This window comes from Nicotiana tomentosiformis, chromosome 2, assembly GCF_000390325.3.
Source record: "Nicotiana tomentosiformis chromosome 2, ASM39032v3, whole genome shotgun sequence".
Taxonomy (NCBI): domain Eukaryota; kingdom Viridiplantae; phylum Streptophyta; class Magnoliopsida; order Solanales; family Solanaceae; genus Nicotiana; species Nicotiana tomentosiformis.
The window spans coordinates 176,291,757-176,316,151 of NC_090813.1; the positions used below are offsets into that span (position 1 = coordinate 176,291,757).

The 24,395-nt window shown below is 40.5% G+C and overlaps 1 protein-coding gene across 1 annotated transcript; it reads right to left on the bottom strand.

Moving 5' to 3' along the window:
- Window positions 1-18,789: 18,789 nt before the first annotated feature.
- Window positions 18,790-19,469, bottom strand: LOC138906136 (uncharacterized). The gene is made up of 3 exons (XM_070194659.1): window positions 19,356-19,469; window positions 19,189-19,245; window positions 18,790-19,077 (listed from the first exon to the last, which is right to left on the bottom strand). Exons 1-3 carry the CDS (start codon window positions 19,467-19,469, stop codon window positions 18,790-18,792), a joined length of 459 nt encoding a protein of 152 aa, XP_070050760.1.
- Between the last annotated feature and the right edge of the window lie 4,926 nt (window positions 19,470-24,395).

Genomic DNA, 24,395 nt, shown 5'->3' on the forward strand with positions numbered 1-24,395 from the left:
TAGCTAGATGAATTTCCTTTATACAGTTGGGGCAGTGTTGTTCTAGTGTACATTATATGTAATTGTGCAAGGCGTCAGGGGGCATCATGAAGGACGTCGGTGGATTCCTTCTACTTCAACAGGTGATAACATTATCAATTATTTTCATGAATATAATATACTCCCTCCATTTTAATTTATGTGAACCTATTTCCTTATTAGTCTGTACCAAAAAGAATGACCCCTTTCCATATTTGAAAATTATTTACCTTTATGCAATGATTTATAGCCACAGAAAATATTTGTGCCTCATTTTATACCACAAATTCAAAAGTCTTCTCTTTTTTCTTAAACTATATGCCCCGTCAAATAGGTTTACTTAAAATTGAAGCTGAGGAAGTATTGATCATGTCCAACTATGCCTTATAAAAAGGACTAAGTGGTCATTACAAATATAATCTGGTCTAAGAGTTCAGAGTCGAATCTCACAGAGAACTAAGTTTTAGCTATAGTTGTTAGATATCGCTAAGAAATACAAGTAAAGACAATTTTTATAATTATAAAGATTGTGATTTTATTCTTAACTAATTAACTAACAAATCTAGAAAGCAGTAAAATTATTAACTAAAGAGAATGAAATCGAAAATAAGATTAAGTAGGCCTAGAGATATGATTTTACCAATTGCCGGAATACTTCTGGTTACGTCTCTTATAATTTAGCCCAAGTATTCTATAATGACGGTGAGCACTTCAGGTGTCGTAATTCTCTCCCGAGCAACTATAATAATTTACTAGACATATTCTCCCTATGTTGCATTATCTTACCGCTTACTATGACCATGTCAAGGATTTGTTATTTCTAAATCCACATTTGAACCCGCCGTATTGAGTGATCACATACGTTAGGAGTGACGTTGTTCAACTAACTAAATATGTACCTTTCCCAAGAAATACATAATAAATTGGTACAGTCAATTGATGGTCATTACATCAACTAAAATAAGCACACAGTTGAACAAGTAGACAAATCAAAGGGCTCAATTATATAAAACGTAGCAAGAATCTATCCTACGAAATGTTCTATCAAAACCTTAGATGAAGGATTTAGCTACAAATAATACTACCCAAAAACACATGAACCATTGTCAAACCAATATCGATAGAAATAAAGATAGAAAAGTAGAGAAAAACTCATAGATTCATCTTGTGGAATAGACTTGAGGATCTTTCAGGCTCAATTTAGCTTTAACAATGGTGTTCCTTGCCTTCTCAGGTCAAGAGTGCGGCTGAACTAATGTTTAGAATCCTTTATATCACGTCTCTAAGACAAATGCATAAGCTACCCCTCAAGATAAAATGTAGGAAATTTGGTGCTAGTGCCATAGTTGTGCTTCGCACAGCACTCGGGTGAAATTCCAGATTTTCATGTGCTTTGGTAAGTTATTTCACTACCTGGGTCACAATTGTTCCCGTACTTTCCATGTGCTATGGGCAGTCACTTCACTGGCTCATTTACAATTTCCTTTTCATTTCTTCAGAATTTTCCCTTTTAGCTTCATTCTCACTCGAATCATCTCCATTTTCAACTATTGGCTTCCTACATACAAACTTCAACCATTAAACTTAATTTATCATATTTCAACCTTCAAATTAAAGTTGGGGGTAAAATATATCAGATTTCATGTAAATATAGCATATTATCACCACCCCACACTTAAACTTTTGCTCGTCCTCGAGCAAACACAAAATATTACAGACAAATCACAAAGAAACAGTCAAGCTCATTCAAACTCTCTGTCAAGCGATTATTCAGAGACATAAACCACAATAGTAGAACACCTTTCTTTTGCGCATAATCATATAGTAAAACTCGAAACTTTGTTCCTCATAAATCCCGTTGTACCTCACAATCAAAGAAATACCCCCAAAACATACATCTATAGTATCAAATCACAAATGCTAGGGCATGTAAAACAAAACACTCACACTCATCAAGAAATTTCACATGCAACACATACAGTACCATAAGCTTTCCCCTTCTATCACTATCCACTAATGTAGGAGTCTTAATCCACAGTCAAAGAGGACTTTTCAGAGCTTGCAATATTGGATTGGGGTAAGCTATGGACACTTTTAGTTATATAGTGACTAAATCTTCCCCTAAACACTTTAACCATCATTAACTTCTACTTTTCCCACTCTTTTCTTTTGTAAACACTTCCTACTTTCAATTTTGTTTTTCACAACTCAATCACAGATGTCCCCAATTTTTTTCTGTCTCCCTCTTATTTTCCCAACTACATTTTTCTCTTCTTTTTCTTTTTCTTTTTTTTTGTTTTAAGATGAGAATGAAGCTTCAAAAGGAGAATATCAAGGGACTTAACCTTCATTACTTTCATTTTTGGTGCAACTTTGATATTTCAAGTACATAATATTATCTCATAATCACAAATTTTGTCCAATCACACAACCTAAAGTAGTTAAGGGGAATATGGGTCAACAATAGAGATTAATATAAAATGGATATGGCTTGTAACATGGGTTGCCAAAGAAAAGGTTAATAAGCTTAAATTGGGATGCTAGTGTGACGACCCGGCCGGTCATTTTGAGTGGTGTAGTCTTGTTCCCCCATTGATTGCTCATTTTATGTTCGTTTTTATGTTACTTGCCGGGGTAGTTGGTTTGGCTCTGGGGATATTTCGGAATGAGTTTGGACACTTAGTCCCAAAGGTGGAAACTTAAGTTGAAAGAGTAGACCAAAGGTTGACTTATGTACAAATGACTTTAGAATGAAGTTTTGATGGTTCTGATAGCTCTGTATGGTGATTTTTGACTAAGGAGTGTGTCCGGATGTTGATTTGAAGGTTCGTAGGTGATTTTGGCTTGAATTGGCGAAAGTTAGAAAATTTGAAGTTTGGAGAGTTGAGAAGTTTGACTGATAGTTGACTTTGTTGTTATCGGGCTCAGATTTTTGTTTCGGAAGTTGAAATATGTCCATTGTGTCATTTATGACATGTGTGCAAACTTTGAGGTCAATCAGAGTTGGTTTGATAAGTTTCGGCATCGATTGTAGAAGTTGGAAATCCATTAGTTTAATTAGGCTTAAAATGGAATGTGATTCATGTTTCTGATGTTGCTTGATGTAATTTGAGGTCTTGACTAAGTTCGTATGATATTTTAGTACTTGTTGGTATGTTTGGATGAAGTCTCGGGGGCAACGGGAGTGATTCGGATTGAAATCGGATCAAAAGTTGGACTTAGGCAAATTCTAGTGGCAGCAAATCTGGTGTTACCGCACTTGCGGGGTTTTGGCCACAGGTGAGAAGGCATATATGTGGGAATTGGTGAGGAAGTTTAGGAGTGAAGGCGCATAAGGAAGTCCGCATAAGCGGACGCACATGTGCGGGAAAGACATTGCAGGAGCGGATATTTGTGGGCCGGAGGAGGACTGCAGGCACAGTCGAGGTGTCGCAGAAGTGAGCCGTTGGGCGCAGATGCTCTTTATTGTCCGCAAAAGCAGACTATCAATGGCTTGGTTAAAGCCGCACCTTCGATGGAAATTCCACAGGTGCGGAGCCGACGGATGCGGCTAAGGGCTCGCAGGTGCGAGATCGCTGGGCAGAAAAGGGTGAGTTCTAGGGTTTAATTTCATTCTTCATCTTTTGACATAGAGAGCTCGGTTTGTGACGATGTTTAGAGGGATTTTCAAGGAAATCATCGGGGTAACTCATTCTAACTCGGATTTAGCTATTATACATGAATCCATCGTTGTTTTTGTCATCTAATTAGTGTTCTGAGTTGGAAAATTTGGGGAAAATTTCTGAAACTTCATAGACCGAATTTTGGGGATTTGAACGATTTGAAGTCGAATTTGTATAATTTTAGTATGGTTAGACTCGTTATTGAATGGGTGTTCGAATTTCTTAAATTTTGTCGGATTTCGAGATGTGGGTCCGTGGTTGACTTTTTGACTTTGGTTAAAGATATTAGCTTTAACATTTGGAATCAATTCCTATAGCTTATATTGATAGTATTACGCTTTTGTTTTTACTAGATTTGAGCCTTTCGGAGAATGATACGCGTGGGAAGCGCTTGCTAGTGGAGTGATTTGATTTGTTTGAGGTAAGTATCTTATCTAAACTCAGTTGAGCCACTAGTTCCTGAATTGTTGTGATAGCTACGTGCTATTGGGTGCGCACATGTGTGGAGATGAACCCATGTGCGGACACCGGGGTTATTTATTCATGTTCGGGTTGTGCTCAGGCTTTCATAAGCCTAGAATTTGACTGTTAAACCTTAAGCTATGATGCTCCGCACATTTGTGACATTTTTGTGAACAATTTAGGCCATGCTTGAAGCTACATAGGGGTTTCATCCCTGAACGAACTGATAAATTTTATTCTTTGATGAAATTTGCCGGTTTGAGCTATGACGGTGCGCTTGCACATGCCTACACTTTAGCATGTCGTTTATACCAGTCTAGAAATATGGGATTTGTTATTCACTCATTTCATACATGTATACTTGTTTAGTTGATCCTGTATGATATGATTGGACTAGGTTCTTGTGACCACGCCAGGCGGATTGTATTATTATGCTTGTGACCATTCCGGGCGCGTTATGATATTGAGCATGTTATAATGTCGGGCTGGCAGGACGTTGAATTAGTTGTAGTTGCATGTGGATATGGATCCATCCCCCTAAGGTCACCCTCTCATGTTTCTCTCTTGATGGTGTACACGTGGTTATTGAGATTACTGATCAGTGGTTTGGAATGGATATGGCAAAGTTGCGGGAATCTGACCAGTGTTTTGTTGGATTTTGCATTTCCTCTTTACTTGCAAATTCCTTTATTATTTATCTGATTTAAATGCATATCAGCTCTATACGCCAAGATATTGTTTGAGTAGAGTACTTGAGAAATTGCACACAAACACACATGGATGTTTTCATACTAAACTTTATGATTTGATTTCGATATTGTTCTATACCGATTTAAAGGATGGAACTACACAGGTGATAGCCAGCATCATTAATAATTTGTGCTTCTCTTACCTTGCCGTGTCTATTTATGATACTTATTGAGTATATTAGGTCAGTTGTACTCATACTACACTCTGCACTTAATTGTGCAGATCTAGGTGTGGAGACCAGTTATCAGCAGTAGGTTGCTTTTTGGACTATCGGCTAGAGGCGAGGTAGAGTTGCATCCTTTGTCACGGTTTGACTTGTCTTTTCCTTACTTACTGTTGTTACATTTCAAACAGTGTATTTATTGTTCAGTTTCATACTTGTATTTAGTTGTAGAAGCTCATGACTCCGTATTTACTAGTTTCTTGGGAATTACTTTGAATTAGCAGTTTTATTGTATTAAGACCTCAGAATTATACCATTTCTATAAATTTTGTAATTCGGTTGCCTTCGTTATCATGTTTCGGCTTGCCTAGTCGGTGTGTTAAGCTCCATCATGACGGGTAGGGATTTTGGGTCGTGACAAGTTAGTATCAAAGCCCTAGGTTCATAGGTATTATGAGTCATGAACGGGTTTAGTAGAGTCTTGCAGATCGGTATGGAGACGTCTGTACTTAACTTCGAAAGGTTACCGAATCATTAGGAAAACTTCACTTTCTTGTATTCTTGTCGTGAGAATTTGATGATTCCATAAAATAAACTTGTATCAATCTATTCTCTCACAAATGGTGAGGACACATGCTACTGAATCGGGCGGACAGCTACCAACACCACCAGCTAGGGTCGTGAGAGATCGGGGCTGTGGTAGAGGCCGGGGTGCAGCTCATACAGCAGCTAAAGCAGCACCTGTGGAGCCACCAGTTGCTCCAGCTCAGGAGTCAAATGTTGTTGAGTTGGTGGGACCAGCTCTGGTACCAGTTGTGCCCATAGTGATTCCAGGCCTTCAGGAGGCTTTGGCCCAGATATTAATTGTATGCACTAGCCCTTCTCAGGCGGTTTCAATTCAGGCCGCACCAGCCACTTCTCAGGCCGGGGGAGATGCTCAGACTCCCACCTCCCATACTCCAAATCATGTAGTTTAGGGACTTCAGACATCGGGGGTACTACCAACCCAGCCGGTTGTAGCTGCTCCGGGCCAGGTGGGTCCACCTTGGAGCGACGAGGAGCAGAAGTGGCTAGAGCGGTTTGGGAGGATCGGGCCTCCATCTTTCAGTGGGGCTGAGTCGAAGGATGTACAAGATTTCTTAGACAGCTGCTAGCGGATCCTTTGAACGTCGGGTATTCTGGAGACTAGTAGAGTCTCATTTAGTACTTTTCAGCTGTCGGAGGCAGCCTTCAGATGGTGGGAGGCCTATGAGTTGAGCAGGTCAGTCGGTGCTGCACCACTTACGTGGCATGAGTTCTCCGTTCTCTTCTTGGAGAAGTTTGTTCCACAGACCCATAGGGAGGAGTTGCATAAGCAGTTTGAGTAGCTACTCCATGAGGGTATGTCCGTGACCCAGTGTAAGATGAGATTTTTATAGTTGTCTCGTTACGCGATCTAGTTGGTTCCCATAGAGAGGGATAGGATTAGGAGGTTCATTGATGTTCTCAACTATGGACTACATTTCATCATGACTCTATAGACTCCATCAGGTGCTAGGTTCGACGAGGTGGTTAATATTGCTACGTGTCTAGAGCAGGTTTGTAGACAGGAGTGTGAGGAGAGGGAGACCAAAAGGCCTCGCGGTTTAGGTGGTTTCAGCAGCGTTTCTTTCGAAGACAGTCCCATCACAGCAGTGGTCGCCCTTATACGCCCACTCAGATAGCTTGTCCAGTTCATGATGGTGCATCAGTTGGCCATGGTTCCTACAGTGCTTATTTGAATCAGTCATCCTTCAGTGCGTTACTAGCACAGATTTCTTACCATGCTTTGCCTTCCCATGTTTCTACCAGTAATTCATCGGGTTATCAGGGTCAGCAGCCCGTCATGAGGAGTTGCTAAGAGTGCGGGGATTTTAGCCATCTCAAGAGGGATTGCCCTAGGTTTTTGAGTAGGGATCCATAGCAGAGGTCCCAGGATATGACTTCCACACCATTTACTTCACCACCCGCTTAGCCAGATCCGGGTAGGGCTCAGGCAGCTAGAGGTCGCCCTAGAGAGGGAGGCCAATCAGGAGGCAGTCAGGCTTGATGCTATTCTTTCCCTGCTAGGCCAGAGGTTGTTGCTTCGGACGCAGTGATTACATGTATTATCTCAGTGTGCCATAGGGATGCTTCCATATTATTTTATCCCGGTTCCCCTTATTCATATATATCATCGTATTATGCTCGATATTTGGATATACTCCATGAGTTCTTAGTTTGTCATGTTCATGTATCTACGCTAGTGGGTGATTCTATTATTGTGGACTGCATCTATCGGTCGTATGTGGTGACCACTGGAGGATTGGAGACAAGAGTTGATCTCTTATTGCTTAGTATACTTAATTTTGACGTGATTCTAGCATGTATTGGTTGTCCCCATCTAATGTTATTCTGGATTGTCAAGCTAAGACTGTGACGTTAGCGATGTCGGGATTGCCTAGGATCGAGTGGATAGGTTCTCTGGACTATGTTCCCAATAAGGTGATTTCATATCTGAAGGCCCAAGGGATGGTTGGGAAGGGGTGTTTGTCATATCTGGATTTTGTGAGGGATTTTGGTGCTGATACTCCTACCATTGATTCTGTTCTGGTAGTGCGAGACTTCCCGGATGTGTTTCCTGCAGACCAACCGGGCATGCCACCCGACAGGGATATTGATTTTGGTATTGATTTGGTGTCGGGCACTCAGCCCATTTCTATTTCTATGTATCGTATAAGGTTGAAGGAATTGAAAGAGTAGCTTCAGGAGCTTTTTGATAAGGAGTTTATTAGGCCTAGTATGTCGCCTTGGGGTGCACCGGTTCCGTTTGTGAAGAAGAAGGATGGCACTATGCGGATGTGCATTGATTATTGGCAGTTGTACAAAATTACAGTTAAGAACAAGTATCTTTTGTTGCGCATTGATGACTTATTTGACCAGCTTTAGGGAGCTCGAGTGTTCTATAAGATCGATTTGAGGTCTGGGTATCACCAGTTAAAGATTCGAGACTCGAATATTATGAAAAAGGCATTCAGGAACCGCTAAGATCACTACGAGTTCCTTGTGATGTCTTTTGGGCTGACCAATGCCCCAGCAGCATTCATACATCTGATGAATAGTATGTCCTAGCCATACCTTGATTCGTTTGTCATAGTATTTATTGATGAAATTCTGGTGTACTCACGTAGCTAGGAGGAGCATACACGGCATCTAAGGAGTGTACTACAAATATTGAGGGAGGAGAAGCTTTATGCCAAGTTCTCCAAGTGTGAGTTTTGGCTCAGTTCGGTGGAGTTCTTGGGGCACGTGGTGTCCAGTGAGGGGATCAAGGTGGATCTAAAGAAGATTGAGGTAGTTCAGAGTTGGCCCAGACCGTCTTCAGATACTAAGATTCGGAGTTTTCTTGGCTTGGCCAGATATTATTGTCACTTCGTGGAGGGTTTCTCATCCATTGTAGCTTCTTTGACTAGGTTGACCCAAAAGGGTGCTCCATTAAGGTGGTCGGATGAGTGTGAGGAGATCTTTTAGAAGTTCAAGACTGCCTTGACCATAGCTCCAGTTCTAGTTTTACCTTCATCATTGGGTTCTTATATAGTATATTGTGATGCTTCTCGAATTGGTATTGGGTATGTCTTAATGCATGAGGGAAGAGTGATTGCTTATGCTTCACGCCAGTTGAAGCCTCATGAGAAGAACTACCTCGTTCATGAATTGGAGTTGGCAGCTATCGTTCATGCATTGAAGATTTGGAGACACTATCTCTACGGCATGTCTTGTGAGGTATTTACAGATCATCGGAGTATTCAACACTTGTTCAAGAAAAAGGATCTAAATTTGAGGCAGTGGAGATGGTTGGAGCTGTTAAAAAACTATGATATTACCATTTTGTATCATCCCGGGAAGGCCAATGTAGTGGCCAATGCCTTGAGTAGAAAGGCAGTGAGTATGGGTAGCCTTGCATATATTCCTGCTGGTGAGAGACCGCTTGTGTCAGATGTTCAGGCCTTGGCCAATCGGTTCGTGAGGTTAGATGTGATTGAGCCTAGTCAGGTTTTAGCTTGTGTGGTTTCTCGGTCTTCCTTATATGATCACATCAGAGAGTGTCAGTATCACGACCCCCATTTGTTTGTCCTCAAGGATATGGTTCAGCACGTTTCTATTGGAGATGATGGGGTGCTACGGATGCAGGGTCGGATTTGTGTGCCCAATATAGATGGGTTACGTGAGTTAATTCTTGAGGAGGCCCATAGTTTACGGTATTCCATTCATCTGGGTACCGCAAAGATATATTAGGACTTGAGGCAGCACTATTGGTGGAGAATGATGTAGAAGGATATAGTAGAGTTGGTAGCTCGGTGCTTGAATTGTCAGCATGGGCAGTACGAGCATCAGAGGCCGGGCGGTTTGCTTTAGAGGCTTGAGATTCCTGAGTGGAAATGGGAGCGTATCACCATGGATTTCGTAGTTGGGGTCCCACGGACTTTGAGAAAGTTTGATGCCATTTGGGTGATTGTGGACCAATTGACTAAGTCCGCGCATTTCATTCCAGTTGGGACTACCTATTTTCTTAGCAGTTGGCTAGGATCTATATCCGCGAGATTGTTCGCCTACACGGTGTGTCGGTGTCCATTATTTCAGATCGGGGCATACAGTTTACATCGTAGTTTTGGAGAGCAGTACAGCAAGAGTTGGGCACACAGGTTGAGTTGAGTACATCATTCCACCCTCAGACGCACAGACAGTCCGAGTGCACCATTCAGATATTAGAGGATATGTTACGCACTTGTGTCATAGATTTTGGAGGTTCTTGGGATCAGTTTCTACCGCTTACAGAATTTGCCTACAACAATAGCTACCAACCGAGTATTTAGATGGCTCTGTATTAGGCCTTGTATGGGAGGCGGTATCGATCTCCGATTGGTTGGTTTGACCCAGGAAAGGCTAGGCTATTGGGTACTGACTTGGTTCAGGATGCTTTGGAAAAGGTTAAGTTGATTCAGGATCGACTTCGCACAACACTGTCTAGACAAAAGAGTTACGCCGATCGAAAGGTTCGTGATGTTGCCTACATGGTGGGGGAGAAGGTATTGCTCAGAGTTTTTCCCATGAAGGGTGTTATGAGATTCGAGAAGAAGGGCAAGTTGAGCCCTCGGTATATTTGCCCTTTTGAGGTGCTTGAGAGGATTGGAAGGGTGGATTACAAGCTTGCATTGCCACCTAGTCTATCGAATGTTCATCTAGTGTTTCATGTTTCCATGCTCTGAAAGTATTCGGTGATCCGTCTCATGTTTTGGACTTCAGCACGGTTCAGTTAGATGGGGATTTCACTTATGATGTGGAGCTGGTGGCCATTTTGGATCTGCAGGTTTGAAAGTTGATGTCAAAGAATATAGTTTCAGTGAAGGTGCAGTGGAGAGGTTAGCCACTCGAGGAGGCTACTTGGGAGACCGAGCGGCAGATGCGCAGCAGATATCCACACCTATTTGGGACTCCAGGTATGACTCTAGACCCGTTCGAGGATGAACGTTTGTTTAAGATGGGGATAATATGACGACCCGGCCATTAATTTTATTATTGTAGCCCCTTTCACCCATTGATTGCATATTTTATGTTCGTTTGTTGTTATGTAACTTGCTGGGGTAGATGGTTTGGCTCCGGGGATGTTTCGGAATGAGATGGCACACTTAGTCCCAAGGTTGGAAGCTTAAGTTGAAACAGTTGACCTGATGTTGACTTATGTGTAAATAACACTGGAATGGAGTTATGATGGATCTGATAGCTCCGTGTGGTGATTTTGGACTTATGAGTGTGTCCAGATGTTGATTTGGAGGTCTGTAGGTAATTTTGGCTTAAATTGGCCAAAGTTGGAAAAGTTGAAGTTTGGAGAGTTGAGAGGTATGACCAAGAGTTGACTTTGTTGTTACTGAGCTCGGACTTTGGTTTCGGAAGTTGGAATAGGTTTGTTGTTTCATTTATGAGTTGTGTACAAAATTCGAGGTCACTCGTAGTTAGTTTGATAGAATTCGGCATCGATTTTCGAAGTTGGAAATCCATTAGCTTCATTAGGCTTGACTTTGGGTGCGATTCGTATTTTTAATATTGCTTGATGTAATTTGAGACCTAGACTAAGTTTGTATGATATTTTAAGACTTGTCAGTATTTTTGGATAGGGTCTCAGGGGCCTCTGGATTAATTCGGATTGAAATCGGATCAAAATTTGGATTTAGGCAAATTCTAGTCGCAGCAAATCTGGTGCGACCGCACCTGCGAGGTTTTGGCCGCAGGTGTAGAGCCACAAAAGCGGCCAAGAAGTCACAGACGCAGGAATTTGTGAGGACGCCTGGAAGTGCAGGCACAGGAAGAAGTCTGCATAAGCGGACGCGCAAGCGCGGGATGGACATCACAGGAGTGGATATTTGTGGGTTGGAGGAGGACCGCAGGCGCGGTCGAGGTGTCGCAGAAGCGGACTTGCAGAAGCGAGCCACTGGTCGGAGAAGCGTGAGCGCAGATGTGCTTTGTTGTCTGCAAAAGTGGATTCTCAGTGGCTTAGTTAAAGCCGCACCTGTGATGGAAATTCCGCAGATGCGACTGAGGGTTCGCGGGTGCGAGATCGCTGGGCAAAAAAGGGTGAGTTCGAGGGTTTAATTTCATTTTTCATCTTTTGACCTAGAGAGCTTGGTTTGTGGCAATGTTTAGAGGGATTTTCAAGGAAATCATCGGGTTAAGTGATTCTAACTTGGATTTGGCTATTATACATGAATCCATCGTTGTTGTTTTCATCTAATTAGAGTTTTGAGTTAGAAAATTTGGGGAAAATTTGTGAAACTTCATAGACCGAATTATAGGGATTTGAACGGTGATTTGAGGTTGGATTTGTATAATTTTAGTATGGTTGAACTCGTTATTGAATGGGTATTCGAATTTTGTAAATTTTATTGGATTTCGAGACGTGGGCCTGGGGTTGACTTTTTGACTTTGGTTAAAGATCTTAGCTTTAACATTTGAAATCAATTCCTATATCTCATATTGATAGTATTACGCTATTTTTGGCTAGATTCGAGCCTTCCGGAGATTGATATGCGTGGGAAGGGCTTGCGAGCAGAGTGATTTGATTTGTTTTAGGTAAGTATCTTATCTAAACTCGGTTGAGGCACAAGATGCCTGAATTATTGTGATAGCTACGTGTTATTGGGTGCACACATGCTTGGGGATGAACCTATATACGGACACCGGGGTTAATTATTCATGTTGGAGTTGTGCTCAGGCTCTCATGAGCCTAGAATTTGACTAGTAAACCTTAAGCTACGATGCTTCACACATTTGTGACATTGTTGTGAACTATTTGGGCCATGCTTGAGGCTACATAGGGGTTTAATCCCCGAATGAACTGATAAATGTTATTCTTTGATGAAATTTGCTAGTTTGAGCTATGATAGTACTCTTGCACATGCCTACACTTTAGCATGTCATTTATACCAGTCCAGAAATATGAGATTTGTTATTCACTCGTTTCATACATGTATACTTGTTTAGTTTCTTCTGTATGATGTTATTGGACTAGGTGCTTGTGATGACGCCGAGCGGATTGTGTTTTTGTGCCTGTGACCATGTCGGACAGATTGTGTTGTTATGTCTGTGACCACACCGTACAGATTATATTGTTATGCATGTGACCATGCCAGGCGGATTGTACTGTTATGACTGTGACCATGTCGGGCGAGTTATGATATTGATTTTGTAATCATGCCGGGTTGGCAGCACGTTGAATTGGTCATGCTTGCATGTGGATATGAATCCATCCCCGTAGGGTCACCTTCTCATATTTCTCTCTTGATGGCGTGCACGCGGTTGTTGAGAATACTGATCAGTGGTTTGGAACGGATATGGCAAACTTGCGGGAATCTGGCCATTATTTTGTTGGATTTTGCATTTCCTCTTTACTTGCAAATTCCTTGATCATTTATCTAATTTAACTGCATATCAGCTCTATACACCAAGATATTGTTTGAGTAGAGTACTTGAGAAATTGTACACATACACACACGGATGTTTTCGTACTAAACTTTATGATTTGATTTCAATATTGTTCTGTACCAGTTTAAAGCATGGAACTACACAGGTGATAGCCAACATCATTAATAACTTGTGCTTCTCTTACCTTGCCATGTTTATTTATGATACTTATTGAGTACATTGGGTCGGTTGTATTCACACTACACTTTGCACTCAATTGTGCAGATCCTGGTGTGGAGACCAATTATCAATAGTAGGTTGCTTGTTGGACTATCGGCCAGAGGCGAGGTAGAGCTATATCCTTTGTCGCGGTTTGACTTGTCTTTTCCTTTTTAACATTCAGCTGTAGAAGCTCATGACTCCGTATTTAGCAGTTTCTGGGGGAATTTACTTTGTATTAGCAGTTTTATTGTATTAAGACCTCAGACTTATACCATTTCTATAACTTTTGCTATTTTATTACCTTCGTTATCATGTTTTTTCTTGCCTAGCCGGTGTGTTAAGTGCCATCACGACGGGTAGGGATTTTTGGTCGTGACAAGTTGGGATATTCATTCATTTGGTAGGCTAATTTAGGCACTAATGTTTTACATTAAAGAAGGTCTACTATCACTCTAAAAATTAAAACTTCCTAGGATTTCTCCTCAAACAATAGGCAGGGAAAGTTCAAGATTGACATGCATGCACGGAAATGCACAACAAAAACTTCCCACATAATTTATATAAAATTTACAAGTCACTTAGTTTCAATCGTATGTACAAGTACGAGCTCAGAAAGTAGATTCAAGATTAACTTAGGTGACTCTTACCAAACACGGCCTTTTAAGGATTGAATTCTCTTTGCTTCAAGTTATCTCTATTTTTTATTTATTTATTACAAGCAGGGGCAAAACAAATGCTTGGTTCGAAAGAAAAGATCATTGGGAAATAACCAAGCCCAAGAAAACCTAATGAGATTATTATGCTAAAAAAATGAAAATACACTACAACTAAGATATCCCCCACTCCACACTTAAAATTGTGCTTTGTCCTTAATGCACACCATAAATAATAAGAGGATAAAATAAACTCTCTGGGAGGCCAAATTCCGAAGCATTAGCAGCTCATGAGGTACTTAGACTTCTTCTAGGCATAGTCCTTTGTGCGAGTACCCCACACTTAATTCCAACCATCTCGCTTGCTTTGCCTTCTTCTAGTGGCTTTGCCTCCTATGCTCATGCACCTAAAAATAAAAACAACACTACAAAAATAATACAATTAAAATTAACTAAATAAAAATAAAATAAAGCAGACTAAAGTTGGGTTGCCTCCCAACAAGCGCTTTAGTTAACGTCGTGGCACGAAATGAATCACTTTTTACCTCCACCTCGTGCTTATGAATTTGATCCCCAATTTAGACTCAAGCTTATGATTACGCTCTTGGGGTGGTGGAATAAATCCTTGCGAGCCAAAAACCAAATATCACATTTCATACTTCTTGGCCTTCAAATGAGGAATGTTTTTTTGCCTAAATGGCATTACAAATTCATATTGTATGGCTCGTCTACCTCTTCCATTGAGTCTATTTTATATTCGTAAGGATCCACTCTCATTATACCGTCCGAACATAATATAGAGTAGTATTTGGAATGAGGTTTTACGCGCTCAAATACATGAATTTCAAGTTTGTCAACATCCTCAACGCTAATGACACTAGAGTCAACTAAATTAGTATCCTCAATGTCCATGACTGGCTCTAGTATCACTTCTTTAACATCGACATCATCAAATTCTTATTGGTTAGACTGTTGGTGTTCTACTCTGAACTCCTCCATTAGCACCACAATATTTGCCTCTATTTCATGCCTTTCTTGACTATTATCCATAATATTAGCTTGCTTAGAAAATAATGCTTCGACCAGTTGACTCACTTAAGCCTCCAAGTTGTGAATAGTTGTCTCCTTCCTTTGCATCTATAGTTTTTTCTCAATATTTTGTTGCATGAGGAATTTTAACATATCCTTTATCTCCTTCAGATCCACACCCCTGGTTCTTTGTTCTTATTAAATTCAAAAAAATATTAGAACCATCATAATAAGGGTTTGGGAGGGATAAGAAATATAAGCATAACCATGAAAATGACCATCTTGACGGCCATACACATCACACACATTTCACAAATAAGATTGAATTGGTGCACATAACTCGTTCTCGAGAATATTTTGATAATTTTTTCACGGGTGACTTCCTCCACAATAAGCATTAGGAAGATCAAAAGAAGAACTACCACTATCCAAACTCCTAAAATTCCAAGATGCTATGTTTCACGTATCACAAATAAAATAAATAAAATAAAATAAACAAAACAAAATTAATATCCAAACTTAAGCCCTAGCAATATTTACACCTACAACTATACCGTTAGCCCCCGACAATGATGCCAAAATTTGATCACGTCCAACCGTGCCTTGTAAAAAGGACTAAGCGGTCGCTGCAAATATAATTTGGTATACGAGTCTGGAGTCCAAACCCACAAAGAACTAAGGTTTAGCTATAGTTTTTCAATATCGCTATGAAATACAAGTCCAGAAAAGTTTTCTAATTATAAAGATTGTGATTTTTATTCTAAACTAGTTAACAAACAAATCTAGAAAGCAGTAAAATTATTAACTAACGAGAATGAAACCAAAAATAAGATTAAGGAGGTCTAGAGTTATGATTTTCCTAATTATCGGAATCCTTCCGACTATGTCACACCCCAAATACCCACCGCAGCCGTGACGGCGCCTAACACTGCTTGCTAGGCAAGCCAACAATAAAACAATAACAATACTCACAATAATAGAACTTAATAATCTCAACAGTGGAATAATAATAAAATATCTAATATATCAGCAATAAAGCAACTACAACCACCAACCCATGATCTAGGGTCAACGACCACATGAGCATTATAGAATTTAAATACCGGTTCTAATCCTCAGATACAAAATTGTTTGAATAAAAGAACAGTAGTAACATAAGATAAGTAGAAGGGGACTCCAAGGTCTACGAACAAAATCAGCAGCTACATTAAACTATCACATGATCTGGTATAGGTGCCTCCAGCTATCAACCACCTCTCTCAGAAGTACCTGGATCTGCACATAAAGTATAAAGTGTAGATGAGTACAAATGACCCCATGTATTTAATAAGTAACAAGCCTAACTTCGGGCTGAAAATAATGACGAGATTTGAAATTTCACAACATCCAATGCCAATAATCAATATAGCAGTATGGAACAAAAATGATGAAAAGAAGTAACACGAACGGTATAAATTTCAACCGTTGCACAAAAGGCAGGAAACTGGGCATGCTTTTCAAGAATAGTTGTAAATGCATAAATTCTTTCACAGAGTTTTCCAAGCATGGTGTATATAACTTAACAATGATTTCCTGTCCAAAACACCAAATATTGACATCTAGCACCATCAAACATGAGGGAAAATCACAACTGGTACCTGCATGACAAGTATATATGCTAAAATCAACAAATACCACGATTAATTCATCAAGTATATCATATCTCAGCACATGTATAGTGCTTGGCACAATTTCCTCTGAACTCTCACACACAACATCATCACTTAGCATTGTACGGGTGCCAGACATAAGTCCCTCACTCAAGCGCATACATATAACCCTATGCCTGCAGTTACTGTAAATACCATACTCCGGAGGGATGGATCCTTACCCAAGTTCTGATCGGATATAAGCCAACAATTAATATCACATATCCCAATCATGAGGCCTGGTGCACGCGTCGCCGCTAGTCAGTACCACTTAGCCCAATATGGGGCCTAGCGTACGCGTCACCTCAAAATCGATAGTAAATCGGCTCTATGGACCAAGCTAAGTCATCAACCACTCAAATCTCAATTAACCACATCTCATAGTATTCAGGTAAACAGTATTACACATATTTGGCATCAACAACATGTGAGAAATCATAATAATAATTCTCTGAGACAGAGATATCATACACGAACATAACATCATGACTTAGAGTATGTCTACAATTAAGGCAAACAACTCAAAATATCAAGAATGATCGTATCATATCTCAAACAAATAAGCACATAGCCTAGACACGATTTCTAACATGAATCTTAGCTCAAATAAACATACAAGTAGGGAAAACACGGATATAAGGAGGCATGATAGCAAACAAGGAGTAAAATAACCTAAGGTATACCCGTCACCTAGCACGTGCGCACCCAACATATCTCAAATACCATATCTCAAACAAAATCCATGAAAAATAATCCCAAACAATAAAGCTAAGATCTTGATTCAATTATGCAAAGTCAATCCAAAAATTCAACCCCGGGCCCGCAACTCGAAACCCGATAAAACTCATAAATTCCAAACACTCATTCCAATACGAGTCCAAATATGTGTTTTCTCCAAATCTGACCTTAAATCGGCCCTCAAATCATCAATTTTTATTTTAGATAAGTTTTTACCAAAATCCCCAATTTCTTTACTTAGATTCATCAATCAAATGCTAAAATCAAGGTTGGATTCATAAATAATAAACAAATCGGAGTCAAAAATACTTACCCCAATCCAAATTGTGAACTCCTCTCCAAAATCTCTCAAATTCGAGCTCTAGATCTCGAAATGTAAAAAAATAACCAAAACTCTTGAAATAGAGTAATTTATGTTTGCCCCGGGGTCCCCTTCACGATCACGGGACCAACTTCGCGATCGTGAAGAAAAACCCCAAAACTGGCCAAAAATCCTACTACACGAACACGGCCAGGAACCCGCAAACGCGATGCACACCTCCAATGGCCTACGAGATCGTGATTGTGATCCCCTACACGCAAATGCGAAGGCCAATAACTTGGAGACCCCCATCCAACCTTCACTCAATGTGGACATGACGTACAGGATGTAAACGCAATGACCATTTCTCTCCAAGCTCTGCGAATGCAAGATTCTCAACGCCAACGCAAAGGGAAAATCACCAGCCGCCTAAAACACACTTCACGATCGCGACCCTCTCTACGCAATCGTGATGAACATCAGAACACCAGAAATCACCAACACCATAACAAGGAAAATGGTTTGAAACCCATTCAAACACACCAACCGGTCCCAACAAATATCATGGACCTACTCGAGACCTCAAATCACACAAAAAAATATCAAAATCATGAATCTCACCTCAAATTCAAGGCTAAGGAACTAATGAACTTCCAAATTCCAAAACTCATGCCGAACCACATCAAATCAACTCGGAATATGCTCGAATTTTGCTCACAAGTCCTAAATGGCACAACGAACCTACTCTAACTCCCAGAACAATAATCCGAACACTATATCCACAAAGTCATTTCTCGGTCAAACCTATAAACCTTCCAAACCTTTAACTTTCCAACTTTCGCCAATTCAAGCAAACATGACCTTGGAACATCTAAATCCAAATCCGTACATATGACTAAGTCCAAAATTACCATATGGGCTTATTGGAATCATAAAAATATCATTCTAGGCTCATCTATATAAAATTCAAACTTCGGTCAACTTTTACAACTTAAGCCTCCAACTAAGGGACTAAGTGTCCCAATTCAATCCAAAACTTTCCTGAAACCAAACCAACTGTTCCCGCAAGTCACATAATTACAAATACACATATTTAAAGCATCAAGTAGGAGGAATGGGGCTCAAATACACAAAATGATCTGTCGGGTCATTATATTTTCCCCCTCTTAAACAAATGTTCATCCTCAAACGAGTCTAGAATCTTACTTGGAGTCTCAAAAAGGTGAGGATATCTGCTCTGCATCTCTTTCTTGTTCTCCCAAGTGGACTCCTCGGTCGGATGACCTCTCCAATGAACCTTCACCGATGCTATAGTATTCGACCTCAATGTTTGAACAAGTCGGACCAAGATGTTCACTGGTTCTACATCATAAGTAAAATCCTCATCCAACTGCACTGTGCTGAAGTCTAATACATGTGACGGATCTCTATAATACTTCTGAAGCATGAAAATATGAAACACTGGGTGAACCTCCGATAAAATAGGTGGCAGAAAAGTCTGTAGGCCACCTCTCCAACTCTCTCTAGCATCTCATAAGGTCCAATATACCAAGGGCTCAACTTGCCCTTCTTCTAGACCCTCATCACACCCTTCATGGGTGAAAATCTGAGTAGAACCTTCTCACTCACCATATAAGACACATCACCAGCCTTCCTATCAGCGTACCTCTTCTGCCTAGACTATATTGTACAAAGTCGCTCCTGATTAAACTTTACCTTCTCCAAAGCATCACATACCAAATCAGTGCCCAACAACCTAGCCTCCCCAAGCTGAAACCAACCAACCGAAGAATGATATAGCCTACCATATAATGCCTCATACAGAGCCATTTGAATACTCGACTGATATTTGTTATTGTTGTAGGCAAACTATGCTTATGGTAGAAACTAATCCCATGCTCCCCCAAAGAATGACACAAGCTCGTAACTTGTCCTCCTATATCTGAATAGTACGCTCGGACTATCCGTCCGTCTGATGATAAAATGTCGTACTCAGCTCGACCTATGTTCCCAAATCACGTTGCACTGCTCTCCAAAAATGCAATGTGAATTGAGTGCCTCAATCTGAGATAATAAACATAGACACACCATGAAGGCGACAAATCTCACAAAGATAAATTTAAGCCAGCTTCTCTGAAGAGTAGGTAGTCATGACTTGAATGAAGTGTGCAAACTTGATCAGTCTGTCCATAATAACCCACACTGCATCAAATCTCCACAAGGTCCATAGAAGCCCAACTACAAAATCCATAGTGATGTGCTCCCACTTCCACTCCAAAATATCAAGCCTCTATAGCAAACCACCTGGTCTCTGATGCTCGTACTTCACCTATTGACAGTTCAAACACCAAGCAACATACTCAACAATATCCTTCTTCCCTCCACCACCCATAGTGTTGTCTCAAATCCTGGTATATCTTTGCAGCACCTCGATGAATGGAATACCGCATATTATGGGCCTCCTCAAGAATTAGCTCTCGTAACCCATCCACATTAGGCACACAAATTCAGCCTTGAAGCCTCAATACCCCATCATCACCAATAATGACCTCCTTAGCATCACCATACTGCATTGTGTCCCTAAGGACAAGCAAATAGGGATCATCATACAGACGCGCCTTGATGCGCTCAAACAGGGATGACTGTGTTACAACATAAGCAAGAACCCTGCTTGATTCAAAAATACCCAACCTTACAAACGTGTTAGCATAAGCTTGAACATCCAAAGTTAACGGTCTCTCCCCATATGGGATAAAAGCAAGACTTCCCATTCTCTTTGCCTTCCTACTAAATGCATCGGCCACCACATTATCCTTCCCCGGATGATAAAGAATGGTAATATCATAGTCTTTCAGTAGCTCTAACCGCCTCCATTGCCTCAAGTTCAGATCTTTTTGCTTGAATAAGTGCCGGAGACTCTTGTGAATCATGCATACCTCACAAGATATGCCATAAAGATAATTCCTCCAAATCTTGAGTGCGTGAACAATGGTTGCATACTCCAAATCATGTACTAGGTAGTTCTTCTCATGAGGATTCGGCTAACATAAAGCATAAGAAATCACCCTACCATCCTACATCAATACACACCCAATGCCAACCCTTGAGGCATCACAATAGACCGCATATGAACCTGATGTTGAAGGCAAAACCCGAATTAGAGTTGTAGTCAAAGCAGTCTTAAGCTTCTGAAAGCTCTCCTCACACTAATCAAACCACCTAAATGGAGCACCCTTCTGCGTCAATCTAGTCAATGAGGGTTCTATAGATAAAAACCCCTCCATAAAACGGCGATAATACCCAACCAACCCAAGGAAACTCTGAATCTCTGTAGCATTAGACGGTCTGGGCCAACTCTAAAGTAGTTCAAACTTTCTTAGATCTACCTTAATACCCTCACTGGATACCACATGACCTAAGTATGCCACCAAATCTAACCAAAACTCGCACTTAGAGAATTTAGCATATAGATTCTTCTCCCTAAAAGTCTATAGCACGATCCTCAAATGCTTCTCATGATCCTCCCGACTGTGAGAATACACCAATATATCATCAATAAAAACAATAACGAAGGAATCCAGTGTCACGCCCCAAACTTGGGGAGCACGACCGGCGCTCAATCGAGTAAACCCGGCCGAGCAAGCCTGTTGGATTTCCTTCTACCCAAACTCATCCATGAATAAAGAGAATACATATTTTCATTATTCAAACAATAAAGGGATCATGTATGCAATACCAATCCTTACCATTTGCTACTTCATTTTAAAGTCTCAAATTTCACACATTTTTCCTAGTCTGAAGTGGAATAAGTAATTCAAACACAACATAACTAGTTTGACTTCCCCAGCACCAATATATAACCCACACTATGTCTACAGAGCCTCTATAGATACAGAAGAGTGTTATGATTGTACCGGCAATAAGGCCCTGGATATACCTCGAGACGTGATAATAATATGAACAAAAGATACAATACGTGACCCTGGGATGAAGTGGGGCTCACCAAGTCTGCTGGGAAGAGGATGTACCACTATCGCTGATCAACACTGCCTGCTATGGAACCACCTGCATCCATTTAAAGATGCAGCGCCCCCGACAAAAGGGACATTAGTACTGTCTAATAGTACTAGTATGTAAAAGTAAACACCATCACAATAGAATGAATAATAATAGAAGGGGGAACAGTCAAGAATTCAATAATAGCTTCAAATAATACTAAAACATCAAGTAATGAATCACATAAGTTTTCAAGTCAATTTCCATGTTATTAGGTTGGGTGATCTTTAGTGCCGATATACCATAATTCATAATACTATTGTATTCTTACACAGAGTCCTATCACGACCCGATTGGCTAGGTCGTCTCATTTGAGACATCAACCATAACCACAATTTCATTATAATTTCCAGCACAGTCACCACCATGTGTGCAGCATAGCGTCCGATCACGGCCCGATCGGCCAGGTCGTCTCACCCGAGACATTACCTTTTTCAGTCAATCATCTCACATCATACTTCTTTCATATTCTTTCGATTCATTGGCACTAGTGGCCATAATTATAAAGTCAGTCTTGGCACTTGTTCATAATTCATAATTCCAATTCCCCTTTCCACATTCAAACATCATTATCATTATCAACAACAATAAGGCTTCCCATTCAAGACATTAAATTCATATATGAGCAATTTGGGAATCTTATGCACATAGAGCTTTTTCATACAATTTGGCATAACAATCTTATTTTGATCTTGACTTGAAGTCTTAATATTTTTAATGCATATTCCATATTTTGAACACATCCTCAATGATAAGGTGATATTATGAAGCATTTACAATACATATAGAGCATATATCCCTCAACACAAGGACATTCGGAATAGCCAATTCTATTATGATCAATTTGGGACCTACACCAATTACATGAACACTGTGGGATTCGATTCTAAGAAGAAGGGGGTTTAGCCAACATACCTCAATTGATCTTCCTTTAAACTATAAAATGATCCGGAATTCTTAGCAACTTTGATCTATTTTATAAATATAACAAGTTGGACCAAAATTAGGAAGATGGTTATGATTCTAGCTCATTTGAGCACACTAGCAAACACTAGGTGCGCATTAATCGTTTTAAGGCCCTTTTGTGAAAGATTCCATCATTCCCCAACCCATTCTCTACCATTTGTAACTCACAACCTTCCCACATTCTTTGATAACACATGCATGCCAGATAACAACTCCCATACCCAAGAATTGTCTTGCTAATTACCCATTCTTAGATAAATTTCGAAATTAAGAGTTAGGGTATAGAATCTTACCTTTAGGATGAAGACCTTGTGGCTTATCCTTATTATTCTTCCAAGATTTGAGCAAAGATTGAAGAAAATTAGCCTAGGGTTTCCTCTTTCTCTAAAACACTCTCCCTTCTCTCTAAAACATTAGAAATTTTGATCAAAAATGATCCTTTGCATGTGTTTAACGAAGTAGGGTCGGGTTATAAAAACCCAAAAATGAAGCTCTGGAATAGGGTATGCGGTCCACATATCGGTCGAATAATTTGGTGCCAAAAACTAGAAACAATCTGCCTAGGTCTGGGGTAGTTATGCAGCCCGCAGACCTGTTCTGTGATCACATAATGCACCGCAGAACCTCCCTCCGCAAAATTCTAAGGCTTATTGAGCGACAAAAGTGTGGCCCGTGAAATGTTTGTGCGGTCGCATAACTAGCCGCGAAATCGCCATCTAAAAAGGCCCAAGTAGCTACTTCACTTTGCGGCCATTCTGCGGCCCGCGGAGTGATTATGCGGCCGCATAATGGGCCGCAGAATGCCTATTTCTGCAAAATATTTTCCTTCAACTCCCCAGCGCATTGTTCAATCCAAAAGGTTCGTACCCCTGTTTTTAGGAAAAGTTCGAAGAATTTCTACTATTATCACGGAGCCCCCGGTTTTTAGGAAATATTTTACGGGGCTTTACATCCTCCCCAACTTAAGATCATTCATCTTCGAATGAGGATCAAGGCTCGTTATTAGCATCCTATGCAATTCAGTTTTCATACCACACACCAGCAGCCCCGAATTCGATTAACTCCTTGAATTTCCAAATATTCGTCAGAGCTTCCCCTGTAACTGGGCCTATCCACCTATCAGAGAACCCTAGAAACACATCCTAACAACATATACATAATCGAATGACGTAACATAACTCATAACAACACCAATTGTGGCCTCACATACAATATGTTTAGAAAGAAGCACATTTACATTAATTGAACAAGAGATACAAGAATCCATAAGCGACGGTTTTATAGAAAGGTTACATAGTTCATACAAACAAGTAAGGATACTTCTTTTTCATTTCTACCTCGGCCTCCCAAGTGGCCTCTTCAACCTGCTGGTTTCGCCACGACACCTTCACGGATGCAATTTCTTTATTCCTCAACTTTCAGACTTGCCTATCAAGAATGGCAACTGGAATTTCTTCATATGACCGTTCTTCATTAACCTCCATGGTCTCAACTAGAACAATAGTTGATGGATCTCCAACTACCTTCTTCAACATAGACACATGGAATACCAGGTGCACTAATGACATCTCGGGTGGTAGCTCAAGCTTGTACGCCACCTGACCAATTCTTTGAATGATTTTGTACGACCCGACATACCTAGGGCTCAATTTCCCTTTCCTTCCAAACCGCATCATACCCTTCATGGGGGAAACCTTCAAGAATACCTGATCATCTTCCTTGAACTCTAAGTCT

Coding starts and splice junctions, on each gene's coding strand:
- LOC138906136 (XM_070194659.1), bottom strand. CDS start 19,469: ATGGCTCTGTATGAGGCATTATATGGTAGGCTATATCATTCTTCGGTT. Junction 19,246..19,355: donor TATGTGATGCTTTGGAGAAG/GTAAAGTTTAAT, acceptor GGTTCTACTCAG/ATTTTCACCCATGAAGGGTG. Junction 19,078..19,188: donor AAGGGCAAGTTGAGCCCTTG/GTATATTGGACC, acceptor TTCATGCTTCAG/AAGTATTATAGAGATCCGTC.